General features: G+C 44.8%; 1 protein-coding gene across 3 annotated transcripts in view; it reads left to right on the forward strand.

Moving 5' to 3' along the window:
- MICAL2 (microtubule associated monooxygenase, calponin and LIM domain containing 2) overlaps nt 1-23083 on the forward strand; it is a 70740-nt gene that overhangs the window by 29352 nt on the left and 18305 nt on the right. For all 3 annotated transcript variants that reach the window (XM_026034701.1, XM_026034700.1, XM_026034702.1), the window contains exons 3-10: nt 4597-4954; nt 15069-15276; nt 15892-16008; nt 17144-17245; nt 19012-19167; nt 20046-20146; nt 21515-21772; nt 22515-22630. In XM_026034701.1, coding sequence (XP_025890486.1) covers nt 4691-4954; nt 15069-15276; nt 15892-16008; nt 17144-17245; nt 19012-19167; nt 20046-20146; nt 21515-21772; nt 22515-22630 — 1322 coding nt within the window. In that variant the 5' untranslated portion in view covers nt 4597-4690. The remainder of the gene's footprint in view (nt 1-4596; nt 4955-15068; nt 15277-15891; nt 16009-17143; nt 17246-19011; nt 19168-20045; nt 20147-21514; nt 21773-22514; nt 22631-23083) is intronic.

The following is a 23083-nucleotide window of genomic DNA, read 5'->3' on the forward strand; positions in this document are numbered from 1 at the left end:
ACATGAGCCACAGAACTGCAGAATGGTTGAGGTTGGAAGGGACCTGTGGAGCTCATCTAGTCCACCCCTCCCCTCCAGCTAGGACACCTACAGCACGGGGCACAGGGTGGCATCCAGGCGGGTTTTGAAGACCTCCAGAGAAGGAGACTCCACAACCTCCCTGGGCAGCCTGTTCCTCTGCTCTGTCACCCTCACAGTGAAGAAGTTCTTCCTCACGTGGAGATGACACTGCCCATGTTGCAGCTTAGGCCCATTGCCCCTTGTCTTGTCACCGGCCACCACTGAGAAGAGTTTGTCCCCATCCTCTTTACATTCTCCCCTCAGGTATTTATACATGAACCAATACAAGTGTTCAGATTTATTGCTGGTGCCTGAATCCCTGAACAGTTCCTGGAAAGAATGGTCTCCCCTGGTAGGTGCTTTGCTTTTTGATCTGCCCATTGCTTGCATAGTCATCAACAGTGGAGTGCCTGGAGCCTGGGTTAGTCTGTGTAGAGTGAATTCCCATAGGAGGGTGTCTTTATTTGGTGCCTCCTGTGCAGGTATCTGAATAAGTGTCCTTGCTGCGCGCGCTTTGTTGAGGAACGGCCCCAGATGGGGCAGGTTAAATCCTCTGAGTAGGACTTGTTGGAAGGACGGCCCGTGTTTGGAGAGTTTTGTCCAGCTTGGGCAAAACAAGCCGATAGTGACGTGGCCGCTAACCTGGCAGTCCAGGGGCAGCGAGCGCCTCGGCGGGAGCTGTTCTGAGTTCTGTGCTTGGCCTCAGAAGTTATTTTGCAGGAGCTCTGTGGAAGTCAGCTTTCTATTTAAAAACAAAACAAAAACTCATCTAGGTGTTCAGGAAGAGACTGTTTGCTGTTTGGGAGGCTTGTTCAGAAGCAGTCTTTTTCATTCATGCTTCTCAGGAGTGTGCATCTTGAGAAATGCGTTTTCATTCTCACCAATTGAAAACAAGTATTTTAAGCAGATCTATTTTTGTGTTTGAACTGGCTTTATAAGCAAAGCAAGGAAGAGCTCTAGTTCTTACCAGAATCCCATTAATTTTTTCCCCTCTTATTATGTCAGTTCTAGGAAAACATGCAAAGAAACCAAACCACCCAAAAGCTATGTTTCTTCCAGATAGAAATATTTATATCTAAAATGGTCCTCATGAAAACAAAGTGTCTAATGTGAGTAGAAATGAAGTTGAAAAGCCTGGAAAGCCCTGCAATGCAGCCAGTTTCACTTGCAGCAGCAGGAAAGCTGGTAGAAAGGAGGCAGCAGAAATACTGCAGTTTTCAGTGATGAGGGAAGTTTGAAGTAAGAGATCACTGCAGGTGCTGCACGGTTCATCCTTCTGTTTCTTTTTGTGGTTAACCTTAGGCAAGCAGTTAATAGAAGCAGTTAATATTTTGTATCTAGCGTGCCTGACTAAAGCCTTAGTAGGTGAAACTGCTCTCAGGAAACATGGCAGAATGAGGGCGATGTTGAAAATGCAGGATCAGTAGCATTGAAATGTGAGGAATTTGATTCTTTTCCAATCTCCTTGAGGATTGTCTTCTCAAATACTAGAAATGGAGCACTAAGGGGGAGGACTTAAAAGTGCTGTAAGTTTGAGCTGAAACTAATAGCTTTTCTTCACCCCAATGGGAAAACTAAACCAAAAGAAGTAGTTTTTTGAACTTTCAAGCATGCTACTCCAAAACACTGTCAATGAGCACTTGACATGCTGCTCTTGTCAAAAGTTACTTGTTCTCATTTAGTGACTCCCATATTTCAATGTTGTTGCTTACTTTATAATGCTAAAAAGCTCCATGTTAGCTGAAGTGAACCAGTTTGGTGCATCAATTTAAGCTGCAGCTCTTGGTAGAGACATTTTGGTCACTATTCGGGTAGTGCTCAAGGTACAGTCTATGCAGACCGTCTTTCCTCCTTTCTCCTCGTGGAGACCAGCCTGGCACATGCAGTTTTCCCCTCCTTGGGGAGTTCAGATATGGCTCTCCTCTCCCAGCTCTTCTCCTCCCTTCCTTGCCGCCTGGAAACTGCTGAGGCTATAAAGTTATCTCCTGTCTGCACAGAAAATAAATTGCATTTAGGGGCTTGTGATCAGGCTCTATTATCTGTTATGCCAGAGTTGACTTTAGAGATATTTGTGTTATATGAACATGATAACGGCCTTGTGGTCTGCTAATGAAAACAGTGGCGGGGATTGTTTTAGAGCCATTAAGTCATTCAGAATCTTTTGTTGTGGTGAGGTAATAGGGATACGAGGCGACGGGGCCGAGGACAATCTAATCTCTCTGCCCTTCGCTTCGCTGCAGCGTCCAAAGTGGAATATTTCACTGACACCTCTTCACTCAGCAGGAAGCTGGTCAGCATTGCTCTGAGGCAAAGAAAAATAACAAAAAAAAAAAAAATTTTGACTGTTCTGTCAAAAATCTCATGGGCAGGTACTGCAGTCATATGATGACATAAGTGTTTATCACTCTTTTCTTTTAATTGCCCTTAGCTTCCAGAGTGCCTGTAGGTTGCACTGCTCAAGCCACACTGTGGCACCTTACATGGTGCCCTCTCTGTCTTTAGTTGGCTCCCTCTTACAACAGAGCTTGCGTGTAAAACTGAAATCCAGACATACATTTGGGCTTGGTCGCAAGCGATCTGCCTGCCTGGCAGTCCCCTCCCTTTCCTGCTCCCCTGCGACCTTCCGAATCCCTCGTTGGATTTGGGGGCAGCCCAGAAGCAGCAGTGCTGCGTTCTGGGGAGTCCCCTCGCCGGTGCCGGGGTCTCCGCACGTTGTGCTCGAGCCCTTCCAGCTGGTAAGGGGCTGGGGATCAGCAACGCCTGAGGAGTCGGTGGGAGCTTAGGGCACTCGGTTTCTTGAAAAATCAGACCTGTGGTAGGTCAGGGCATACAGCATGGTTCTGTTTTTACTTCACTGCCCTTCAGCAAAGGGCACAGAGCGTACTAAAAATGAAGAATTCAGAGGGGAAAACAAAAATTTCCTGACTTATTCTTGGCACAACATATTTAATCATGACATTGGGTCTAAGCAAATGTACAGACTCTTTAAGTGCTGCCAATTTATTTTGCCCACAAACCAACAACAGAATGATGATGTGCACACAAAGGTTATTTATTTTGAGCATAGCCAGGGAATGCAACTCTTCCAAATGCTTCCTTATTTCTTCCCTCGGGATCTTTTTTAATACGTTGCATAATATTTTTCTGTATTAGAGGTTTGTGAGATAGACATGGTAGATCTCTACTTAAATATACTGGTTATATTTTCCCTTTTCTTTGACGGAAATGCAAGCAGGGAATGAATAGTTAGTGAGCAGTGTTAAATTAAAAAATATAACCTCAAAGGCTCTTCAAAGTATTTATTCTAAAACTATCAGCCAACAGATGACATTCCAAGTAAAATAACTAATTATGTGGGAGGTTAGGCAAGCATTGATTTAGTTCTTGATTGCTTGGACTGGTAGCTAATTCTTTAATAGCAAGAAGATGAATATATGACTTAAATCTCTGGACTTGAGTCCAGATAGTCCCCTTTCTGAGGGCAAGTTTCTACATAACCTGTAATAATTCTCTTGGAAAAAAATGCAAAAGCCGCTTGGATATTTTCTTTGGACCTTGGCTGACTCTTTCAGACACTCCCCATTAAAGAACAAGGGTAAAGCAGGATAAGGGAGTGCCCCAATGAAACTATTTCAGTTCTTGCAAACCGATGTTAGTTTGGAATAGCTTTGTACTTGCTAGACATTGGGTATTTATCTGGAATATCAGACAAAATTCGACAGTGATCGTATTACTAAGAAAAGAGAGTAGAGCTTAGTGGGCCAAACCTCACTACCCTGTGTCTGCAGTGCCTGACAAGGTAAGGCTCCAAACACAGAACTTGAGCATTTAGCATGTGGAGATAAAATTCCTTTCCACGAACCAGAGCACCTACCCCTTTTCTGTTTTGACAAGAGCTTTGGAAAAGGGGGAGCTCTCTGTGCTTACTTGTTTTCTGTTATTTCAGGTCTGGAGGAGCTTGCGATAATGTTCCTGCTTATCCTGTTTTCTGTGTTTGCTCATGGCAAAAGGCCTGGCTACTCTGGCCAATTCTAAATTGCTCTGGCTAAACCCTTCTCCTAGCTTGTGTAACAGGAGAAATTACCCTAAAATAGTGTTGACTTTTGGCTGCCTGTTTCTAAGGATCACTGAGACCAAAGCATTACTGGAGACATGCTTACTGTGACTTCAGTTCTGGTTACGAAAAGCATTGGCCTTTTCTTTTTGGTCTTAAATTCTTAAATCTATTACCTAGAAGCTGTCACTGAACAAGAGCTAAGGAAATTTACATGTTCTGTGGGAAGCTGGTGATTCTTGAAGCAGTGGAATTGAGTGCACAGGGTTTTTCAAGCAGCATTTGTGAGGTGCATGTTGTGGCAATGTGGGTATGTTGTATTGATTTTTAAATGCATGCATGGTGAATGCCATTGTCAACTCCATCTTGTACCTTGCTGTGTTGTGTTTTTGTGTTTGTATTGACAATACTTACAGTTTGTGGGTTTAATTTTTGTTGGGCAGAACCTGCTTTAACATGACCTGTATTTTTGCCTTTTCTAGGAGTAACATGCCTGGAAGTGCTTGGTAGTGCTGGTCACCCGTACTGCAGCGCAAGAGCTCCAGCTTAATCCTCCTTGCACACTTCTCTCAGAACATGGGGGAAAACGACGATGAAAAATACAGCCAAGCTGGCCAGACATTTGAGAACTTTGTACAAGCATCAACATGCAAAGGTACCATTCAGGCCTTCAATATTCTCACTCGCCAACTTGAATTAGATCCTTTGGACAATAGAAACTTTTACACAAAACTGAAATCAAGAGTGACGACATGGAAGGCCAAAGCTTTGTGGAACAAGCTTGATAAAAGAGCAAGTCACAAAGAGTATAAACGTGGAAAATCTTGTATGAACACTAAGGTGAGTGGAAAAGTTCAGTTTGGGATTTGATAGCTCAGAACCTTTTGAACTTGTTTTTCTGCAGAAGCAGTATTTCTAGTATTGCATGCAATCTACCCATACTTGTAAGCCTCCCTTTATTTTTTTGAAACCCTGTCTGATATCAACCTCTTTAGACAGTTTTTGTGATATTTTTGTTGCTGCAGATTTTGTGGAAACACAGATCAAATGGGTACCAAAATCAATCACTCCTCTTTACAAAATGTTTCAATAATGGCTAAAAGTTTGCTCTACCTTTTGAGACACTAGATGCAAATCTTTTCATTCGAGGCTCCCAAGAAGCGTTTGCTTTATTGAAGAGAGTTCTGCAGCACCCAGGTGGTGCTGCATCCAGCAGGCTTGGTGCACTCCCTGGGAGCAGGGGTGGCAAACGGGCTTCAGCAGCGGTTCCTAAGCTGCTGCCTGGGAAGGGAAGTGCTGGTTGGAGACTTGGGCATCTGTGTGTTACTTAGCCTTGCCTCTAGTTGCTAAACAGCAGCAGAAGTTCCTTTGCTGTTTAAGGATTTAAGTGCTTCCCTATAATTGCTTTTTCACGAGCCCAGCTTCTGTAATTGCGATGTGGTTGCTCCTGAAGGAGGTGGCCTGCGTGGCTGGGACAGGAACCGCTGCTGCTCTCAGCAGCTCAGGCAGTGCCATGGTTTTGTACTTAGAGCTGCTGAATGCTGGTATAAATCTTGCTGTTAAAACTTCACAAAATACTTCCCTTGCTTCTCTTTCTGTTCTGTGCTTTTTGTTTTAATGACTTTTACTCAGAGCAGCTCCTTTATTTGTGGCCAAATTACAGCTAAAAGTTGCCCCAAGAAGGTCTGGCTTTAAGAAGATGAATATATGGAAGTAGGACAGAGAGGAAGGGCACTCAATAGAGTACTTAGGCGTCAAACCATGAGGACTTTTTAATTAAAACTGTCATTAAAGCATTATTTTATGGGCTCAGCAGAAGGGCAGTGTTGAAAGTCTTTTTCATCTCTATTTCAGTGTTGGACTGAGACTTCTCAAAAGTGCCAGTGTCTGCTGATGAACAAATCATGAGAGAGATTCCACATTATTTCCCCTACATAGAGCCCCAGGTCCAAATTCCCGTGCTCCAGAGTTTCACTGAGGGAAAAGGATGGGCCAGAATAAAACCGGGAGTCCTTAAAGCAGGCTCACAGTGTGAGATAAGCAGCTTTCGGGCGATTGCAGCCCTGTAAACAGAGCTGAGCTTGCTAATAGGCATTGCAGGGAGTGGGAGGGAAGACTCAGGGCTTCCTCTGGGGCTGTGGTCAAGAGCCCTGTGATCGATTCAGTCGCTTGCAGGTCTTCCCTGATGCTGCTTTGCAGTTTGCCCAGCCCCTTGCTGTGGTTGCATTTTCTCTCTTGCAAAAATTGGGGAAGAATGTATCACAGCTCCTCTTGGTCTTTTCACAAACCCAGAATCTGTTGCCAAGTCTAACCGAGAATCCAACCCCATAACTAGTCTTTTTTTTCTTTCTTTTTTTTTCCTCAACAGGAGTTAAGAGCCAATGCTGTACTTGTTGATTTTTTACTTATAAACTCTTCAGCTGCACTTAAAAGTTACTCTCATTAGAGCAGTAATATACAGGGAAGTTTTATACATGTAAAACGCTGCACTCCAGCTAAGTAACAGTAATCCTGTGTCTTTGCTGCTCCTGCCGAGCGCTGCCAAATACGGCTTCCAAAGTTTCTGCAATGATAAGATTTTAAGCTGGATGAATAAAAGCACTTCAACAATTTTTAAGAAGTTCAAACCCACAGCTGTTTCTGAGTTGTCTTACGGAGTAAACAGACATTGTTTCCTCCTCATTTTTTGATAGGAAGAACTAAAATAAAAATAAAACTCTACTTAAAGACATGCACAAAGTTTCAGGCAGAAAGACTTGAAACTGGAAGAGCCCATCTGTTTGTAACTATCAAATTCAGCTTCCCTTTTTTCACAACTTGTGAAATTAGAGTAGTATTTTAAATTGCTTTTTCTGGAGCTATTCTTTGTTCAGTTCACCTGTACTACAGAAAAACAGAAGCCTATTTCAAGTAGCCAAAACTCTGGAAGTCATTTTTATGCTTTTTCCAAATATGTCTGGCAAGAGCACAGATTTATTCTCCCAGCAAAGCTTCTCTCTCATCTTCATCATGTACTAGTCAGCGGTGACTAATGTGCTTGGAGCCTGTAATGATCACTTAGGTGTTCATACAATGACAGATAGCTTGGCAGGCAGGGAGGATTAAACCTTTGACATCTGTCATTCAAGAAACGAGCAGTTTAAGTGTTTCTTCACGTTTTTGAACACAGGGAGTACTAGGGTGCTGTGAGCGGGGCCCTGGGCCGGGCGCGGCTCCTGGGTGCTGGGACCCTTTGGATGGAGCTGCCGGCTTTCAGGCCGGCCTGGGCACTGTCAGCATGGAGCAAGGAAATAAAGCTGCCATGGGAAATGTTGGTTGCTGCGTATAGGCCTGCATGTATATGTGAATGTCACATGCATGTACACAAATGTATGTGTGTCACAGTTGGTGAGATGCGCTGGCTTCCCCACGTCGCCCTCTCCTGCACTTCTTGGCTCTTCTCTGTCAGGGAAGGGCGCTTGCGTTGATTCTACATTGTAAATTTTATTTTAAGAACTGCAATAGCTTCTGCAGAGTTACTTAAAATTAGCAGATGGCACAGACCTAATGGCTTTGAAACTTAGGAAAGATTCTCTTTGAGGTAAGAGGAGGGGGGAAAAAAGCAAAAAGTGGCCTATACCCATGGAGTACAACAGCAGCTAACCCGAGGATAGAGATTTGTTCCTTTTCCCGTTTTTTTCCACAAGAGGGTGGAGGACAGAGCAGGGTGATGACAGGACACACAGCAGACAGGGCTCTTTGAGAACGAGACAAAGTATTTGACTCCGAATGGTGTTTTAAACTCTCAGATTGGGCCAAATTACGTCAGCAGCGGCAAATGTTTGGCACACGATTTGGTAATGAAATCACTTTATTTTTATTATCCTGCAGACATTTCCACAAACACATGATTTTTTCGGCTTTATCAGTGAGAAGAAACAATGAACTGCAGCCAAAATAACATAATCAGACAGCCTAATTTTTTTCCCCTTTCCTTTTTCCCCCAGGCCTTGGGGAATTTCAGGATTTTTGGCTTGCGAGATCCCGGTAGCTTTGCATCTGCATGTCAGCAGAGCTGCGGCTGGTCCCACGTGCTTGACAGCTTTGCAGGGCCTGGCAGCTCTGCAGGGCCTGTCCCGCGCTGCCCCGCTCTGCTCGAGGGCTCCCCGAGGCGCCTCGCAGCCCCTCAGCCCCACGCTGGCCTTGTCCCTATGTGGGGCTGCGGTGCCCTGGAGGGGAGGGAAAGGCTGCAATCAACCCCATCCCCTCCTGCCTCAGGAGCTGTGGCCGCTCTCCCTGCTTTTATTCCACATGCTTTTCTGTTTGGGGAAGCGGGTGTTTTTATCCAAAGCTCTCTATTCGCATAACTTCTACTTTGATACGCCTTTGATGGGACGTGAAATGCCCCATGTGAAGGATGCAATGCAAGAAATGCACACAGACAATATGTCCATTGAAACTGATTGCCTTAAGCAAACAGCAGGGTTTCTGTTTGTATTTTCCTTCTACCGTTGCTGAAGTTGTGTTGAGAACAAATACTTGCTAGCTGGGATCTGTAATCGAGACTCCAAGTACATATTCCCCCTTAATACCTTAAAATTGGGTTAATTATGTGTTACAGAGGGATTACTTTGTGTATCAGCTATGGATAAAATGTCAGAAATCCTGCCAGGTTTGTCCATTTACGTACCATTTATGGCTAAAATAGCCTAGCCTGTGCTTGCCATATCCATTAGATACTGGCCTTTAAACCCACCCCTCTGTTGCAAAGTGTTGTCAATGAGAATCGATGCTGCAGCCTGACACAGTTACAGGTTTCTATTTCTCTAAACCTTTGCCTCGTGCCTGGAGTGTGGGCTGGGTGCAAGCTGCATTTCAGGACTAACCTTAGAGCCCTCCATGTACCACGGTGCTCAATAACCCCCGGTGGTGTCATGCTGTTCCGCTGGCAGGTGCATGCTGCATGTTGTGCTCCATCTGCCCGAGCCGGGAGACCCGTCGGGCACCTGGAGGGGTCAGGGAGGTGGTGGAGGGAAGGATGAGCCCCGAGTGGTTCCAGCTGCTGAAGGAGCAGAGCTTCCCATCCGCAGGTCTTCCCATCTGCGTGCGGCTTCCCCTGCCCACAGGGGCTGGGAGCTGCTCTGCCAGGCAGCGGGAGCTGCAGTTCCGACTTGGCTGCCCCAGAGCCCATGTTGCAATCAGCAAACTGGGGAAATGGGGCTGGGCTGTGGTGTGGAAGAGCATTGACTGCCAGCCCGGGGCAGCCGGAGCCAGGGGCAAGGGGCGGCAGCCGAGCCGAGGGCGGGCTGCGAGCGGCGGCATGTCCGCCGCTGGAGGCAGAGGCTCTTCCCCACTCTCTTTCCCTCTGCGTTGGTTTGAGTTGTGTTTCTGAGGCAGGAGGCCGGGGCAGGGCTGCTGGCGGGCGCCGTGCCGGCCCCATGCGTGTGCAGCCGCAACCACTGCCCTTCCTGCGTGCCGGCCTTTCTGCTCGCTCAGGTGTGTTGGGAAACTCCTGCTGAGCTGCCCGGGCCCTCCCGGCTGCCTCTGCAGCTCCTGCCTCCACCTCAGCGTGTGCAGCTGCCTGGTTTTTTATTGCAACCTTAATATCTTAAAGTCTTCCCGCCGGGTACGGAGGACAGCTGTGTGCCTTCTCTGTCCTAAGACTGAAGGGCTTTAGCAATAAGACCTAGAGGCCCCAGAACCTGATTTTTGTAGTGTGGTCTGCTGCATCCAGGCTGGGTTGCTGGGCCACCGGAACAGCTCTTGGCCCAGCTGTAGTAGCCATCTGCTGCTGTATAGTCATTCCACTTAGGGAATTTAGAAATGACAGGATTAAATGACTCAGGCCTTAAAAAGAGGGGGGAGAAAAAAGAGGGGGAAAAAAAGGCAAATCTGGCTTATGATTCAGACATGATGGCTAGTTCTGTATGAGCTCACTTACCCACTCCTGGCTTGTAAAAAAAAAAAAGCAAATCTGAATTAGCTGTTGATTAATAATTTGCCTGATATAAAAAACAGGTTTTCAAATATGCTGTGAAATGCCAGAATAACTTCACTCAAAATAAATAACTTCATTCAAAGCTCCCATTGAAGAGACAGTTTCTAAGTTGAAGATTAGCTGGTTTATGACTTTTTGCAGCTGTTGTTTAGCTTACAGTACATGCAGCCTGGCGTTTTTCTCTCCTCCGAAGCAGGGCAGGCCGTGTCAGCAGCGCTCTTCCGTGCTCGGGCGCTGCCGGCTTGCGCGCGTAGCCAAGCGGTGTTGGTGCCTGGCTTGTCCGCGTGCTCTGGGCGCCACGAGGATCGAGCCGGACCCCGGCCGGGCCCCGTGGCAGGAGCCGACCCGCGTAGCGGTTCCCCCGCGGCCGCTGCTGCTGCTGGACGCTCGGTGCTGGCTGCGTTGAAGCCCCTCGTGCCCCACACACAAACCGTGAACGCGGGCCGAGTGCTTTTTAGCCTTGTGAACTGCAGAGTGGTTGTGAACTTGCCAGAGCAAGGAGAGGCAGACAACAGGTTTTTCTAGGTGGTTTATCTTGTTATCATTTTCTTTGTTTGAGCATCTAACCCGAAAAAAAAGAAAGGGAAAGCCGCTTCCTCTCCCCTCCCTTTTTTTGATTACAATGAGGGACAGGTAAGGAAACCATAAATATGTGTTTTTAATTGCAAACTATGTGAGAGAGAGTTTACTTTTAAATGCTTATTGGAAGAAAAATTTGGATTAAAGCACTTGACTGAAATCTTATAAATCGTCTTTTTTTTTTTTTTTAAAGTGAGTATCATGTTCCTTGTCAGAGGATGTGTGGGTTGCTTTCAGATTGCTGTTAGTGTGGTGCAAGAGGGACTGAAAGTTCCCCAGGAATACCTTTCTATATCATGTCTGACACTTTGCTTATTCTTGCAAATTGATATAAAACCTCTAGGACTGAGTCAGCATTCTTAAATATAATCAAGGCCTCCTAAGAGGGGTTCTTCAGAAAAGTTCCAAATGATTTTTGACGCTTTGGTGCATTAATGAAGAAACTCAACATGGTAACTGAACGTGTACAGCCTTTCATGTGTGTTGCACGGCAGACACTGAGCTTTGGATGTCTTTCATGGCCACTGCTTTCATTTCAGACTTAGCAGGTTTCTTGTTTGCACAAACCCAGTATTAGTAACTGTATCTGAGATACTGATGGGCTTGATGGACAAATGTGCCTGGGTTCTCCCAGGAAGAATGGAGGCAAGTGGCAGAAACTTATCTTCTGGAAGAAAAGAAGAAAGGAAAGCCTGGTAAAGAGCTGAATGATGTAATAAACACTAATTTCACATCTGGCATCTTGTCTAGGTGTAGCAGTAAGTTGGTGCAGGTGGTTCCTGTGGCCTGGGATTGCTGTGCCGCATCCAGCCACAGGTGTAGCAACCGTGGGTGCAGCTGGAGCCGAGGTTCGGCAGCCCCCTGCACCTTTGCAGTCTTTTAGGGGAAAAAAAAAAAGAACAGCAGTTTTCCCCTTCTTGCCTGTTACTGATGTGAATGCTTTGGGCAGGAGGTGATTAGATGCGCTAAGTCCGACTGCTTTTGGTAAAGCTTTATCTTTTAATATTAACACTGTCTAAAGCTTCAGATAGGATTCTGCTTTTCAGTGGCTTGAACCTTAGTGCTTTAAGCGTTGAGAACCGTATTGGCTGTCAGTGCATTCAGGGCACGTTTGACTGCCCTTTTGTAAGCAGCGAGTGTCACCGAATCTCTGTGGTAAAATCTGAGATTGCCGATGTCAGATAAGCTGCACATGGGTAGGTCGTGAATGTCCTGCTGAGCAGCCTTGTGTCTGCCAGGAGCAGGAGGAAGGGAAGAGGTTGAAGGGAAAGGCAGCTTCTGTGAGCTGGCTGCTTATGCAGCTGTTTCTCTTTGGAGCCTTTCCAGGCAACAGCCACTACTGATCCACAAAATGTGTTGTTTCATCACATTTTGTGGCTATCTTGCATTGCATCACGTGGAGCTCTATCAGAAATAAGCGCTTGCCCAGATCCACAGAGGACGTGACCCCATGAAGTTACTCGCCTTCATCCTCGCTGGGTCTCTGCTGCCTTTGGTGTCACGCTTGGTGGCCTCTGCCATGGCAAGCCCCAAATCCCTGATGCTGCATTGGCCTATAGGAGGGTGCCCGAGCAAACGGAGGCGGTGCCTCTGCCGTGGGAAGGCACCTGGCCTGGGGTCGGCAGAGCCCCCCCGCCACGGGAGCGGGGCGGCCATGCGGAGACATCCTCTGCACCCATCTGCAGTGGCAAAAACCCTTCCTGTAGGCTTAGGCTGCCCAACGGGGGCTTGCAGGCAGTGGCATGTAAGGTAAAGGGAGTTGCTGAGTGGCTTGAGCTGGTGGACGTGCAGTTCCCTGGCAGAGCAGGCACGGTGCGGTGTCCTCCGGAGAGGTGTCCGTGTCCTGTCAGCTCCTGCTGTGCCAGGGCCTAAGGGTCATTTTCTTTCCCCTTCTGAAATAACTGAAAGGTGGAAATGAGAAAACCTTGACCTTGTGGCATTGACTATCTTTTCCAGAACATTGTTGGGAGCAAGTTGTCACTGAACAATGTTTTGCTTTCCAGGATTCACTTGGTGACTGGGCACCAGGGACAAGAGAAGAGCGAGGGAGCTCAGGTCTGGGCACTGAGGCACCCCGGGGCTGCCCTGCCCTCGGCTGTGCCGGGCAGTGCAGTCTGGTGGGTTCCCCATGGGATGGTGGATTCCATGGAGCACGGCAATGCCGAGAGCCCTGCGTTTGTTGGGGGAATGAGGAGATTCCTCCATTTAGTTATTGAGCAAGTGAGGCTTTTGTGACCGCGTAGGTTGTGCTGGTGCGTGTGCTCTGCAAACATGTGTTGTGCGGGGCTTTCCCCGAGTGGGGCACGGGTGCCTGCTGGCTGCAAAGGGCACCGTGAGGCTGGCAGGACGATGAGAGCCCCTGCTCCATCTGTGGCCCTGGCTGCTCGCCGCATCCCCTCTGCTATGTGTAACACTTGATGCTGTCGTGACGCTTCTCCGGGCTTCGTTGCCCAAAGCAGCCTCTTCCCTTGGACTCCCAATCGGACAGGGACAGTGCAGGATCTCCTCTTCAGCCCAGCTCAGCAGCTGTTGCTTTGATTAGCTCGTGGACCCTGCAAAGTGTAGCTAGCCTTTGCCTTTTTGGGCAGCGGTTTGGCACCGTTGAGGCGGCGGAGCTGTGAATGGCGAGGGGGCTGTCGGGAACCGCCGGGATTTGCCTGGCGCCGCTTGCGAGCCTGGCGGCACCGGCCCTGCCGGGCTCACGCCTGCCCTGTCCTGCCCTGTGCTGCGCTGCAGGAAACGGATCCAAAGGCAGCCCCGGGGAGCCAAACGCGTTGGGTAACGAGAGGTGACATAGAGAGCTATTTGGGCGCTTCCTAGAACAGCGGGGAGAGTCTCTCTGTGCTCCAGTGCGTGCAGAGCTGGGGAGGGAGGGCAGCGGGTGCCAGGAGAGCCCTCTGCATCCCTCCTTAACAAAGGTAGGAACCGAGGCGCAGGCAGAATCGCTTCTGCAACTGCTCCATGCCAGCTTTGACCCCAGCAGTTTCAAACGGGATGAGGACGTGCCAAGAGCAAGCTCTGCATCAGCGGGAAGTGTCTTCAATAAATCAAAGAACAAACGGTTCCCAGACGTAGATAAATATGTTTATGGAAGGTAACCATGGATGATAGCAAATATACAGCCATTTTTCACTGGGTCTCTAGGCAATTGGGAAGATATTTTGTCAATGGTGAGAGGAGCTGAGGGAGGGCTGAATCCTCCTTAAATGTTACCCTGATGTGTTGCAAGTCCCTCCCGGTGCTCTGCAATGCTCTCTGGGTGGGTTTTATTACTTGGCAAGATCCCCTATGACTAAATCTCAAAAGACTGCTTTTTTAAAAAAATGTTGCCTTTATTTATATGTAATACAGTTTGAGTTTGTTAGTGCAAGAGGAGAGGGGGGGAAAAAATGGCCATGTAGGGCCTTTATTTGTAAAAGGTTTTTAACCACTTGCTAAACACTACTGGATAGAAAGCTGTGTAGCTGTGGAGACAGCCCCTTCCTTGTCCGAACACGCGGTTCCCATGTTAATCATAACAAGTATGTGCAGAAAAGAGCTGACCCGGGCCCTGCCAGTAATCCTGCTCTGCAGCCGGGACAGCGTCTGCACCCTGCTTTCTGCCCGTGTTTTTTCCTGGTATTGAGCAGGCAAGGAGGAGCATTTTTCTATGAATTATCTCCTTTTATGAGGAAAAGTGGAAGACAGGGCTAAAGGGACAAGTTAGCTTTAAATTATTTAGTATCTTTAGTCAAGAAAACATTTTAAACAGCATCACATCACAAGAGCTTTTCTTTCAGTGACTATGTCACTGCTTTATTTGAGCTCTTTACGCTATTAAGTTGAGAACAGTTTGCAGTTTTGTGATGGTTTGATAAAACTCCTCTTTGCTTTTTAGTCTGTGAAAACTTATAGCTTTACACCAGTCAATGGTCTGTGCTCTTATATTCAGGATATGCCCTAGTTTAAAGAAGAAAGTAAGTAGTAATGTAGGAGTAATAGCTTATCGTTGATTTGTCTAACAAGCCTAGCAAATGTGCCCCAGTTTCCTTTTTCAAAAAAAAAAGTCACTTATTTCATTTCCCTTTCCTGTTGTGCTTGTTGTAACCCTATTTAAGCAGTTTTGAAAAGCCAAACTGGAACCATCCAGGTAGAGAGACTAAAAAAAGTGCTTCATCTTTTGCTGTTTTTCTTTTTACATCATGTTTTTAGCAGATACATTTATGTTTATGTGCAACATAGGTTGTCCTGTTATAGAACACGGGCAGCAAACAAAATTCAAATGTCTGTGGATACGTTTATTGATTTGTAATAGTTAACCTGTCAGTAGCACAAGCCCAGCGGTGTATCAAGTTATATTGATAGAAGTGTGTGGGAATCACTTCTGAGCTCTATATGAAAATCTCTTTTCTCTGGTAGTGTTTAATTATAGGTGGTGGCCCGTGTGGTTTGCGGACTGCCATAGAGCTTGCCCTGCTCGGAGCCAAAGTGGTGGTGGTGGAAAAGCGGGACACCTTCTCCCGGAACAATGTGCTGCATCTCTGGCCCTTTACGATCCACGACCTCCGGGGACTGGGAGCAAAGAAGTTCTATGGGAAGTTCTGTGCGGGATCTATTGATCACATCAGTAAGTATGTGGGGGGCATGGGCACCGCTCCGTCAAGAGGAGCGGAGTCATCAGGAGATTAGTGGAGATTACTTGGCTTTCACAGGAAGTCCTTTTACCTTGCTCGAAATACACCCAAAAAAAAAAAAAAAAAAAAAGGTCTGCATCATTTAAGCCAAATAGCATTTGGACAAATGCCACATAGTCTTACAGAACAGCAAGTGGTGTTTAGAAACATGCCTTTTCTTAGCTTTTTTGTTAAATCTGGACTTAAAAAAAAAAAAAAGTCATCCTTTTAATGAGAAGATATGCAAAAGCGTGATAATATGGAAGGAAAGAATTTTCGCACCCTGGAAGGATTCTCTATCCTAAATGACCAAGATGTAGGGCATGCAGTTCGTTTAAATATTGTTAAAAGGGAAAGCTCCAGAAGTGCCTTCTAAGAATATTACTGGAGTAAATTTTATCCCCTAGGAGATTATGCACAGCAAAATCCTGCACATAATGTGTTGGTTGCTAGGTTTTCTTTCTTTGCCCTAGAGCAAACAACACTATCTGTCTTTGTTAACACTGGGTATCAGCTGGTAACAACTGTGCTTGCTTGTGTATTAAATATGCCTTTGTTACTATCCACAGGTATTCGACAGCTTCAACTTATCCTCTTCAAAGTTGCACTAATGCTAGGAGTTGAAATCCACGTGAACCTAGAATTTGTAAAAGTTGTGGAGCCTCCTGAAGATCAAGAAAACCAAAGTACTGTTTGTTGTAATGTGAAAAAGAGCTTAAATGGGGGAAAAAAATCTCTTAAAGGCCTCTCTATACGTACACAATATAACCAATTTTTATAGCAGGTTTTTATGAAACCACTCAAGTGGTTGAGTTATGCTCAAAAAAGAGACCTATGTATAGCCTGCTATATCATAGGCACGATAAGTATCACTGTGACAGTGCACTGATAATACTTAAGAAAAAATATATACTTTTCAGGTTGGCCTGAGAAGTGAGGCCTTGTGTTCTTCCTTCTGGCATGTTTGAGGTGCTCTAGGGAGGCTGGTGTGGTTTCTTGGTGTCTTCTTGCAAAAACATTTTTTTATTGATAATATAAATATTAAGGATAGATTTAAGTGTTCTATTCCTTGTTTTGCTTTTGTGCTTGATAAAACTCCCACTGGCACATGGAGTCTTATTAACTATCTTTTGCAAGATTACTATAAAATAGATAAAGACTTCATTTCTGATTTTTTTTCAAGATTAGATTTGGGGAATAGTAGTAAATAGAATAGTCTGAGTTTTTACTTTAAAATAGTATGTTATTGTTAAATGTTCATGTAGTAACAGTAGAATAATAATCTATAAGTAGTTAAAGGATAAGTATAATTTTAAATATGAGCAATGCAGACATTTTCAAATTATCTATTTGGTCTTGATGCAAGAAATAAATTTAGCCTTATAGGCACATTTCTTTTTAATTTTTGTTTAGAAGATGGACTTCAAAAGTACTGACAGTGGAATACAATTGTTTTCTTTCATAAACCTCCCTCCTCTTTCCTTGTTGTAAATGCATGCACTGTCCTGTTAAGATCCTTTTGGGACTATTTATGTAAAAATGAAATGTTTAAGTATATTCTTGTGATATGGGTCTTAGAGGAAATGCAGCACACAGTGATTCAAAGGAAGGCTTCTCTTCTGTCGGCTTATGAGCTTAACGCCTCGCTAATGCCGTCTGCCTGTTGCTTTGACTGCAGCCTCTATCTGAGGTAGAATTCAGCTCAGTTTGAATGAAGAATTGACCATTTACACCAGTGCCTTTTCTTCAAAGTCTGATTGCACTGCTTTGTTGTAACTCTGAAGAGTAAATAAGTAAATTTTATCATCTCTCTGTTTTTAGAGATCGGCTGGAGGGCGGAATTTCTGCCAGTGGATCACCCGCTGTCAGAGTTTGAATTTGATGTTATCATCGGTGCAGATGGCCGCAGGAACACACTAGAAGGTAGGTGGAGGTGTACTTTGAGCCTTAATGATGGTCTTTTTAGGGCAATTTGGAAGGCCTGAAAGCCGGGGGAGAATAAAAACGCAAAAAAAAAAAAAATGCTTTTCACTCAGAAATATAGGTGAAAACTATTTTTTTGTGATGTCTCCCACTTTTGTTGCTGAAAAACTGATTCTCAGCACCCTTTACTGCCTCCAAAAGGCATTGTGGTACCATTAGGCTTGCTTCAAGGTTAAGTAATAACACGAGGATTTGACTTGAAGGGGACCGGCAAGAGACATGTCAGGAACTGCATGTTCTCTGCTGCTCTGTCACGGCTGTACGTCTGAAAAGGGGACTGCCAGGTACTTACTGAGGTAGCACTCCTTTGAATGATGCTGGTTACTTTCAGAAGCAGTTACTTAAATAACAATCCCAAAAGACACTAAGGGGAGAAAAACCCTGCTTCATTGATGGGGTTTGTCGTGGAGGTGTCTGGCAACTTGAGCTGCTTGGTGGGCTGGTGGCCAATGCCACTCCTGTGTTGCAGGAACAAGCTACCGCTTAGTTGTATGTTCTCCCTTAAGCTTTATTTCTATCCATGTTATTTTCATTTCACTAAATACCCAATTTCCCATTTTATTAGCTTCATTTGTGTCTTCATGTTCTTTTGTCTGCTGAACACAATATGCTTGGCATTAATTTCTTATAATGCTCTCACCAGAAAATATTCCTTGCTGTTGTCAAACTGCTTAAGTAGCCAGGCATCAATTAAAGCAAAATGAGTCATTCCTTAGCTGCAGACTCTGCTGAGATGATTATTGTAATATTAGGGTCTAAGGGGATTTTGGTGGATTGAGGATTGTTTGCATACAGAGGATGGCATTGTCGTGTCAAACTTATCCCAATGAAATAGTGAAGCTGAGAGTCACCTCGCTAGCCAGAGCGCTTCCAGAAACAGAGAAAAATTCATAATTCATTTGGTTTATAGAAATCTATGTATTCCCTGACAAGTAGGTTAAAAAAAACTCTAAGGAGAGACAGGAGTCTGTCTGTCTGTCTTCCCCTTTTACTGAAGTGTAGGGGGAATGCAGAGACGTGTTATAAGTATGTGATTGCTGGACTGTTGCTTGGCATGCTCTTTTGTGGCAGGGGGCAAACAAGGAAGCTAGGAAGGCCCAAGAGAGCAAGCAATCGAACATGCCAGGCTGTGTTAGTCTCGCTCTGCACGTGCAACAGTTAACTCACAGAACGTTTTTTCAGACTCTCAAGGTCTCTGAAAAACATCATGAGCTGAGAGTGTATGGTGTATAACTTCATATTCTTTATATTTTTTCTGCTGCTTTTGACTGTTGGGTTTTTTTGCGTATTTTTTCCAGAAACCTTTTAGTACTAATATACCAAAAATCTCTAATTTGTTAGACAATGTGTTTAAAAATATGTGCTTCCATTAGCTTTCATCTGCACTGTTTCCTATTTTTTTCTCCTCAGTCATCGCTTGTCCTTAGTTGCTCCTTAAGTTCAGGTAGTTCCCCTCCAGGTATCCTTTTATTTATTTTCAGGTGAGACTTTATCTTGAGTGGGGTACGTTTCTACTTGGCAGCTGGGAGGGAGACCACAAAGCCTCTTCGCACAGGGGCAAGCTGTACAGAAAAGAAGGAGTCTGTGATTGTGGCTGGCGAAGTTGGGCTTGGGAGAGAGACTGCATTGCATTCGGCAGACTCTCCTGAGAGCTGGCCATGAAACACTTCCCGTATTTTTAATTCTGTCTGTACTTTACTTACCAGGTTTTAGAAGGAAGGAGTTTCGTGGAAAGCTGGCTATAGCTATCACTGCCAATTTTATAAACAGAAATACAACCGCTGAGGCAAAGGTAGAAGAAATCAGTGGTGTTGCTTTCATCTTCAATCAGAAGTTCTTCCAGGATCTAAAAGAGGAAACGGGTAGGTAGATCTCACTTTTTCCACGACCAAACCAGAGACCAACTCTTTTCTGCCAAGCCACTCTCCCATTCCTATTAACCTCAATTTAAATCATTTTTTTAAGTGCTAAAATACTGCTGATTTCAGAATTGATATATTGAACACTGCCACATCATAGCTTGTTTTAATTTTTATATCTTTCTGAAATGTAAAAGTGCTTTATATATATAACAACTTTAGAAGGACATTTTTGGTGCCCAGATATTTGGTTTCTTTTGCTTGTGTCTGTTCACATACAGACACATATTGGATGGCTTAAACCATATAAAAAAAAGCTTTGTCCTTCTGGGAGGAGTTTATTCTTGCTTTTTGATGTGTGGATTTGATAAAACTGAAAAGAAATGGACATGAATTTGCCACATTAAAATGTAAGCAGTGAATTAAGTCTATGAAAAGGGGTTTCAGTTGCATCCATTGTAAGTACAGGCAATTCCCTTCTTTGTTTACAGCAGATGTTTTGCTACAGAAACAGCAGAATTCCTGGTTAGACCCAATGCTGGAGTTTTATCAACTTAAACATTTTTCCACCAGCTCCCCTTTTCTACTTGTAGGAAGATTGCTAAGGCTGTAGTTTGACTGTTCCTTAGTAGGATGCTACATAATTTTACATTATTAAATATCCTCACTATTAAATTAGGATAGGGCCAGTCACCTGTTTTATTTGTCTTGTCATTTGTCTTGTAGCATTTTGTCTGTTAACTTTGTCTTAGCTAGGGAAAGTGAATATATCTCATCTAGCCCAAGAGAGGGAAAGACGTGTGTGGATCAATCAGATATTGTTAGTAAATGTCATTGGAAGTGCTCCATACATCTTGAGAAATGTATTATCTTCTTTTTAGGAATTGACCTGGAGAACATTGTTTACTACAAAGATAGCACTCACTATTTCGTGATGACAGCAAAAAAGCAGAGCCTTTTGGACAAAGGAGTGATAATTAATGTAGGTAAAAATGCTGGACAAAAACTTATTTTATTTACTTGGCACCAAGTAAGTGTGAATATCTACATAAAAGTCTAGTTCTATGTTACAGAAGGCCTTTATAGACATGCTAGGTCACTTTGTTTAAGCTCAGATCACTTGGATCTTACCCTTACTTCCCTCCAATGCCTCCAAACAGCACAAAATTCCTGATGGGAGCTGCAAATGATACTTCCGAAACTTGTCAGTTCTGAAATTGTCTGAAATTGTGTGTTGTTGTTATCACATCACAAAAAAAAAAACTCATTTAAAGGTTGACCTAGCACATCTAGGTCCTTTTTCATCAAGCAAATAAGGAAGTATTAAAATCTCCCCCGGGGTATAATTCTGAATTCTCCAAAGTGGGTGAAACGTAATAGGAGGAGGTTATAAACACAGTGGCATAAATTTTTAAAAGTACTCAGGAATTTGAGACCTTTTGCAAGTCATTCATTTCTTTTTCATCTTTAATATGTGGGAGTTTTTTCATTTCTAGAAAGTATTCTGGCACTGTTTAAATTTCTTTCCCTGAAGACCTAGATAAGTCTTTTTCCTTGAAAGTGCCAAGACAGCAGAGGACAGCTTCCCAGGGGAAGTGCTTGTGGTGAGCTGTCGGGAAGCTCCTTGGCCTGGAGTGCCGGCCCCGATGCCGAGCCTTCTCAGGGTGCCCAGGGAGGAGCTGGGACGCAGTGGGCACAGACCCTCTCCCACTGCAGGGACGTCCCCTCACCCGCTTGGGTGTCAGTGCACAGGTCGACCTGTCTAAAGGCAACTGAGCTAATAGCAGTTCTCGTGGCCTCATCCCTGCGATCATCTGTGATTAAGCCTTAAATAGAAACTGCTGTATTAATAATCTTGGGGCTTAAGTTGGGTGACCCGTCGAGGAAATGTGCTTCACCATGCTGGGGAGGAAAGGCAACCCGAAGCAGAGCACCAGCAGAGCTTCTGTGGTCCGAGCTTGTGTGTTGATGCGGAGACGCTGAGTTGGATCTGCAGGCTGAGCTGTGTGTGTTGATGGGCGCGTGCCTGTGGCTCTGCTCCCACAAGGCTGCAGAAGCACCGTGTGCTGCAGTGATAATGATAATATCTCTTGATGGGAGGGAAGTCAAGCGATGAAAATAACATGTAGCCAGGCTGTTGTTACCCTCTGTTGCAAGTCAGGCTGTTAGGCTAATGTCCATGTAGATCGTTCTGGTTTGGGGTGGCATAATAAGCTGTGTTTACGTGTCAGCAGCTTTCCCGGGGAGACAGCAAATCCCCCTTGGGTCTTCGTGCCGTGGGCTGTGTTGGCTGAGCTGCTGCTACGCTGCTGCTGTGCAGGACTCACCCTGCACGTTCCTATCCTTGCAGGACTGTGTTGACACAGAGTTGCTCCTGTGTGCGGAAAACGTGAACCAGAGCAATTTATTGTCCTACGCCAGAGAAGCTGCTGACTTTGCAACGAATTACCAGCTGCCTTCCTTGGATTATGCAATTAATCACTATGGGCAACCAGATGTAGCAATGTTTGATTTTACTTCCATGTATGCATCTGAAAACGCGGCACTGGTGAGAGAGAGGCACCGACACCAGCTCCTGGTGGCGCTTGTTGGAGATAGTTTGCTTGAGGTATATCTAGGAAAATCTTTCAAATAGCTCATTTTTAATCCAGCCATTCTATCTACCCTCTAAAACCAAACTTGGTCTTTAATTGCATATCGTGAAACAATGGCACCTTCATTAAAATGGATTTTTTTATGCCCTACTTCGTGTCAGTAAGTAATGCTTGGCTGACCGTCTCTGGCTGAGTTCTGTTTTGCTTTATGCAGGTTGTATTTCTGTCTGAAAACTGAGCTGTGTGTCCTCAGCCTGGGTGCCTGGCATAGCTCTCTTGACTTTAATCAGAGAGAAAAACTTTGTCCAGGTTTTCGTTCCAGTCTTTCTGCCTTAATATGTCCTCTTTGTGGAAAGTGTGTGTTACAGCTAATATACTTTATTTGTGTTGACAACCTAAAGTGTTTGAAAAGACCAGTAAAAATCAAAGTTAAAAACACAGTCATTTCCCCTCTACACACAGTGGTTTTTCTGAACTCAGCTGATTTCAGAGTACTTTACTTTTTGAAACCTAGATACACTTCTAATGTAGAAGCTCAAAAAAACAAACTTAAAGGCACATTTTTTTCTTCATTGCATAAGACTTGGAGAAAGCCCTCTAAACATTGCAAGAGTTGGCAATGTTGTATTTTAACTTTTTCTGGGCAACTTTTCCAAGTTGCTGTGGAATGTTCAACTCCAAATTCACATTGCAAATCACTTTAGTAATAAATTCTGAAGAAATAGCAAGTAATTAAAATGTAAATACTGCTTACAGCCATTCTGGCCGATGGGCACTGGCTGCGCGAGAGGCTTCCTTGCTGCCTTCGACACCGCGTGGATGGTGAGGAGCTGGGCTCAAGGGAAACCTGCGCTAGAAATTCTGGCTGAACGGTGAGTGCTGCTTGGTTTTCCCCTTCGTTTTTAGTGTTTCCAGAAGTTGCACTGCTGGTAGCAGGTGGTGTAAGATGCCAATAGCAGAAATACTCTGCTCCTCTGTGATGCTGTAGGTTGGATTTAGCCCTTGCTGTAGGATACTGAACAACTTCTGATAATGCCAACTTGCCTGTTGCTCTCTAAGCCCTGGTGCTTACATGGAGATGCAGCCACATGCACAGCATGGGTTTGAATCACTAGTGATAGCGCTAGCTGTGAGCATCAAGGAAAAACATCAAGATACCTTGTATCTAAAGACTAATCCTCCCATCTTCTCTGCACTTTACATTTATTTAAAAAAAAAAACATGTTTTCACTAAAAAGTGCAAACAAATATCTTAAGAATGACAGCTGATTTTAACACTGATGCGACTTTAACGCTATTTCGGCTTACGAGCCCCGGCACGCTAA

This window comes from Nothoprocta perdicaria, unplaced genomic scaffold (genome assembly GCF_003342845.1).
Source record: "Nothoprocta perdicaria isolate Ctin4 unplaced genomic scaffold, notPer1 scaffold_15, whole genome shotgun sequence".
Classification (NCBI taxonomy): Eukaryota; Metazoa; Chordata; class Aves; order Tinamiformes; family Tinamidae; genus Nothoprocta; species Nothoprocta perdicaria.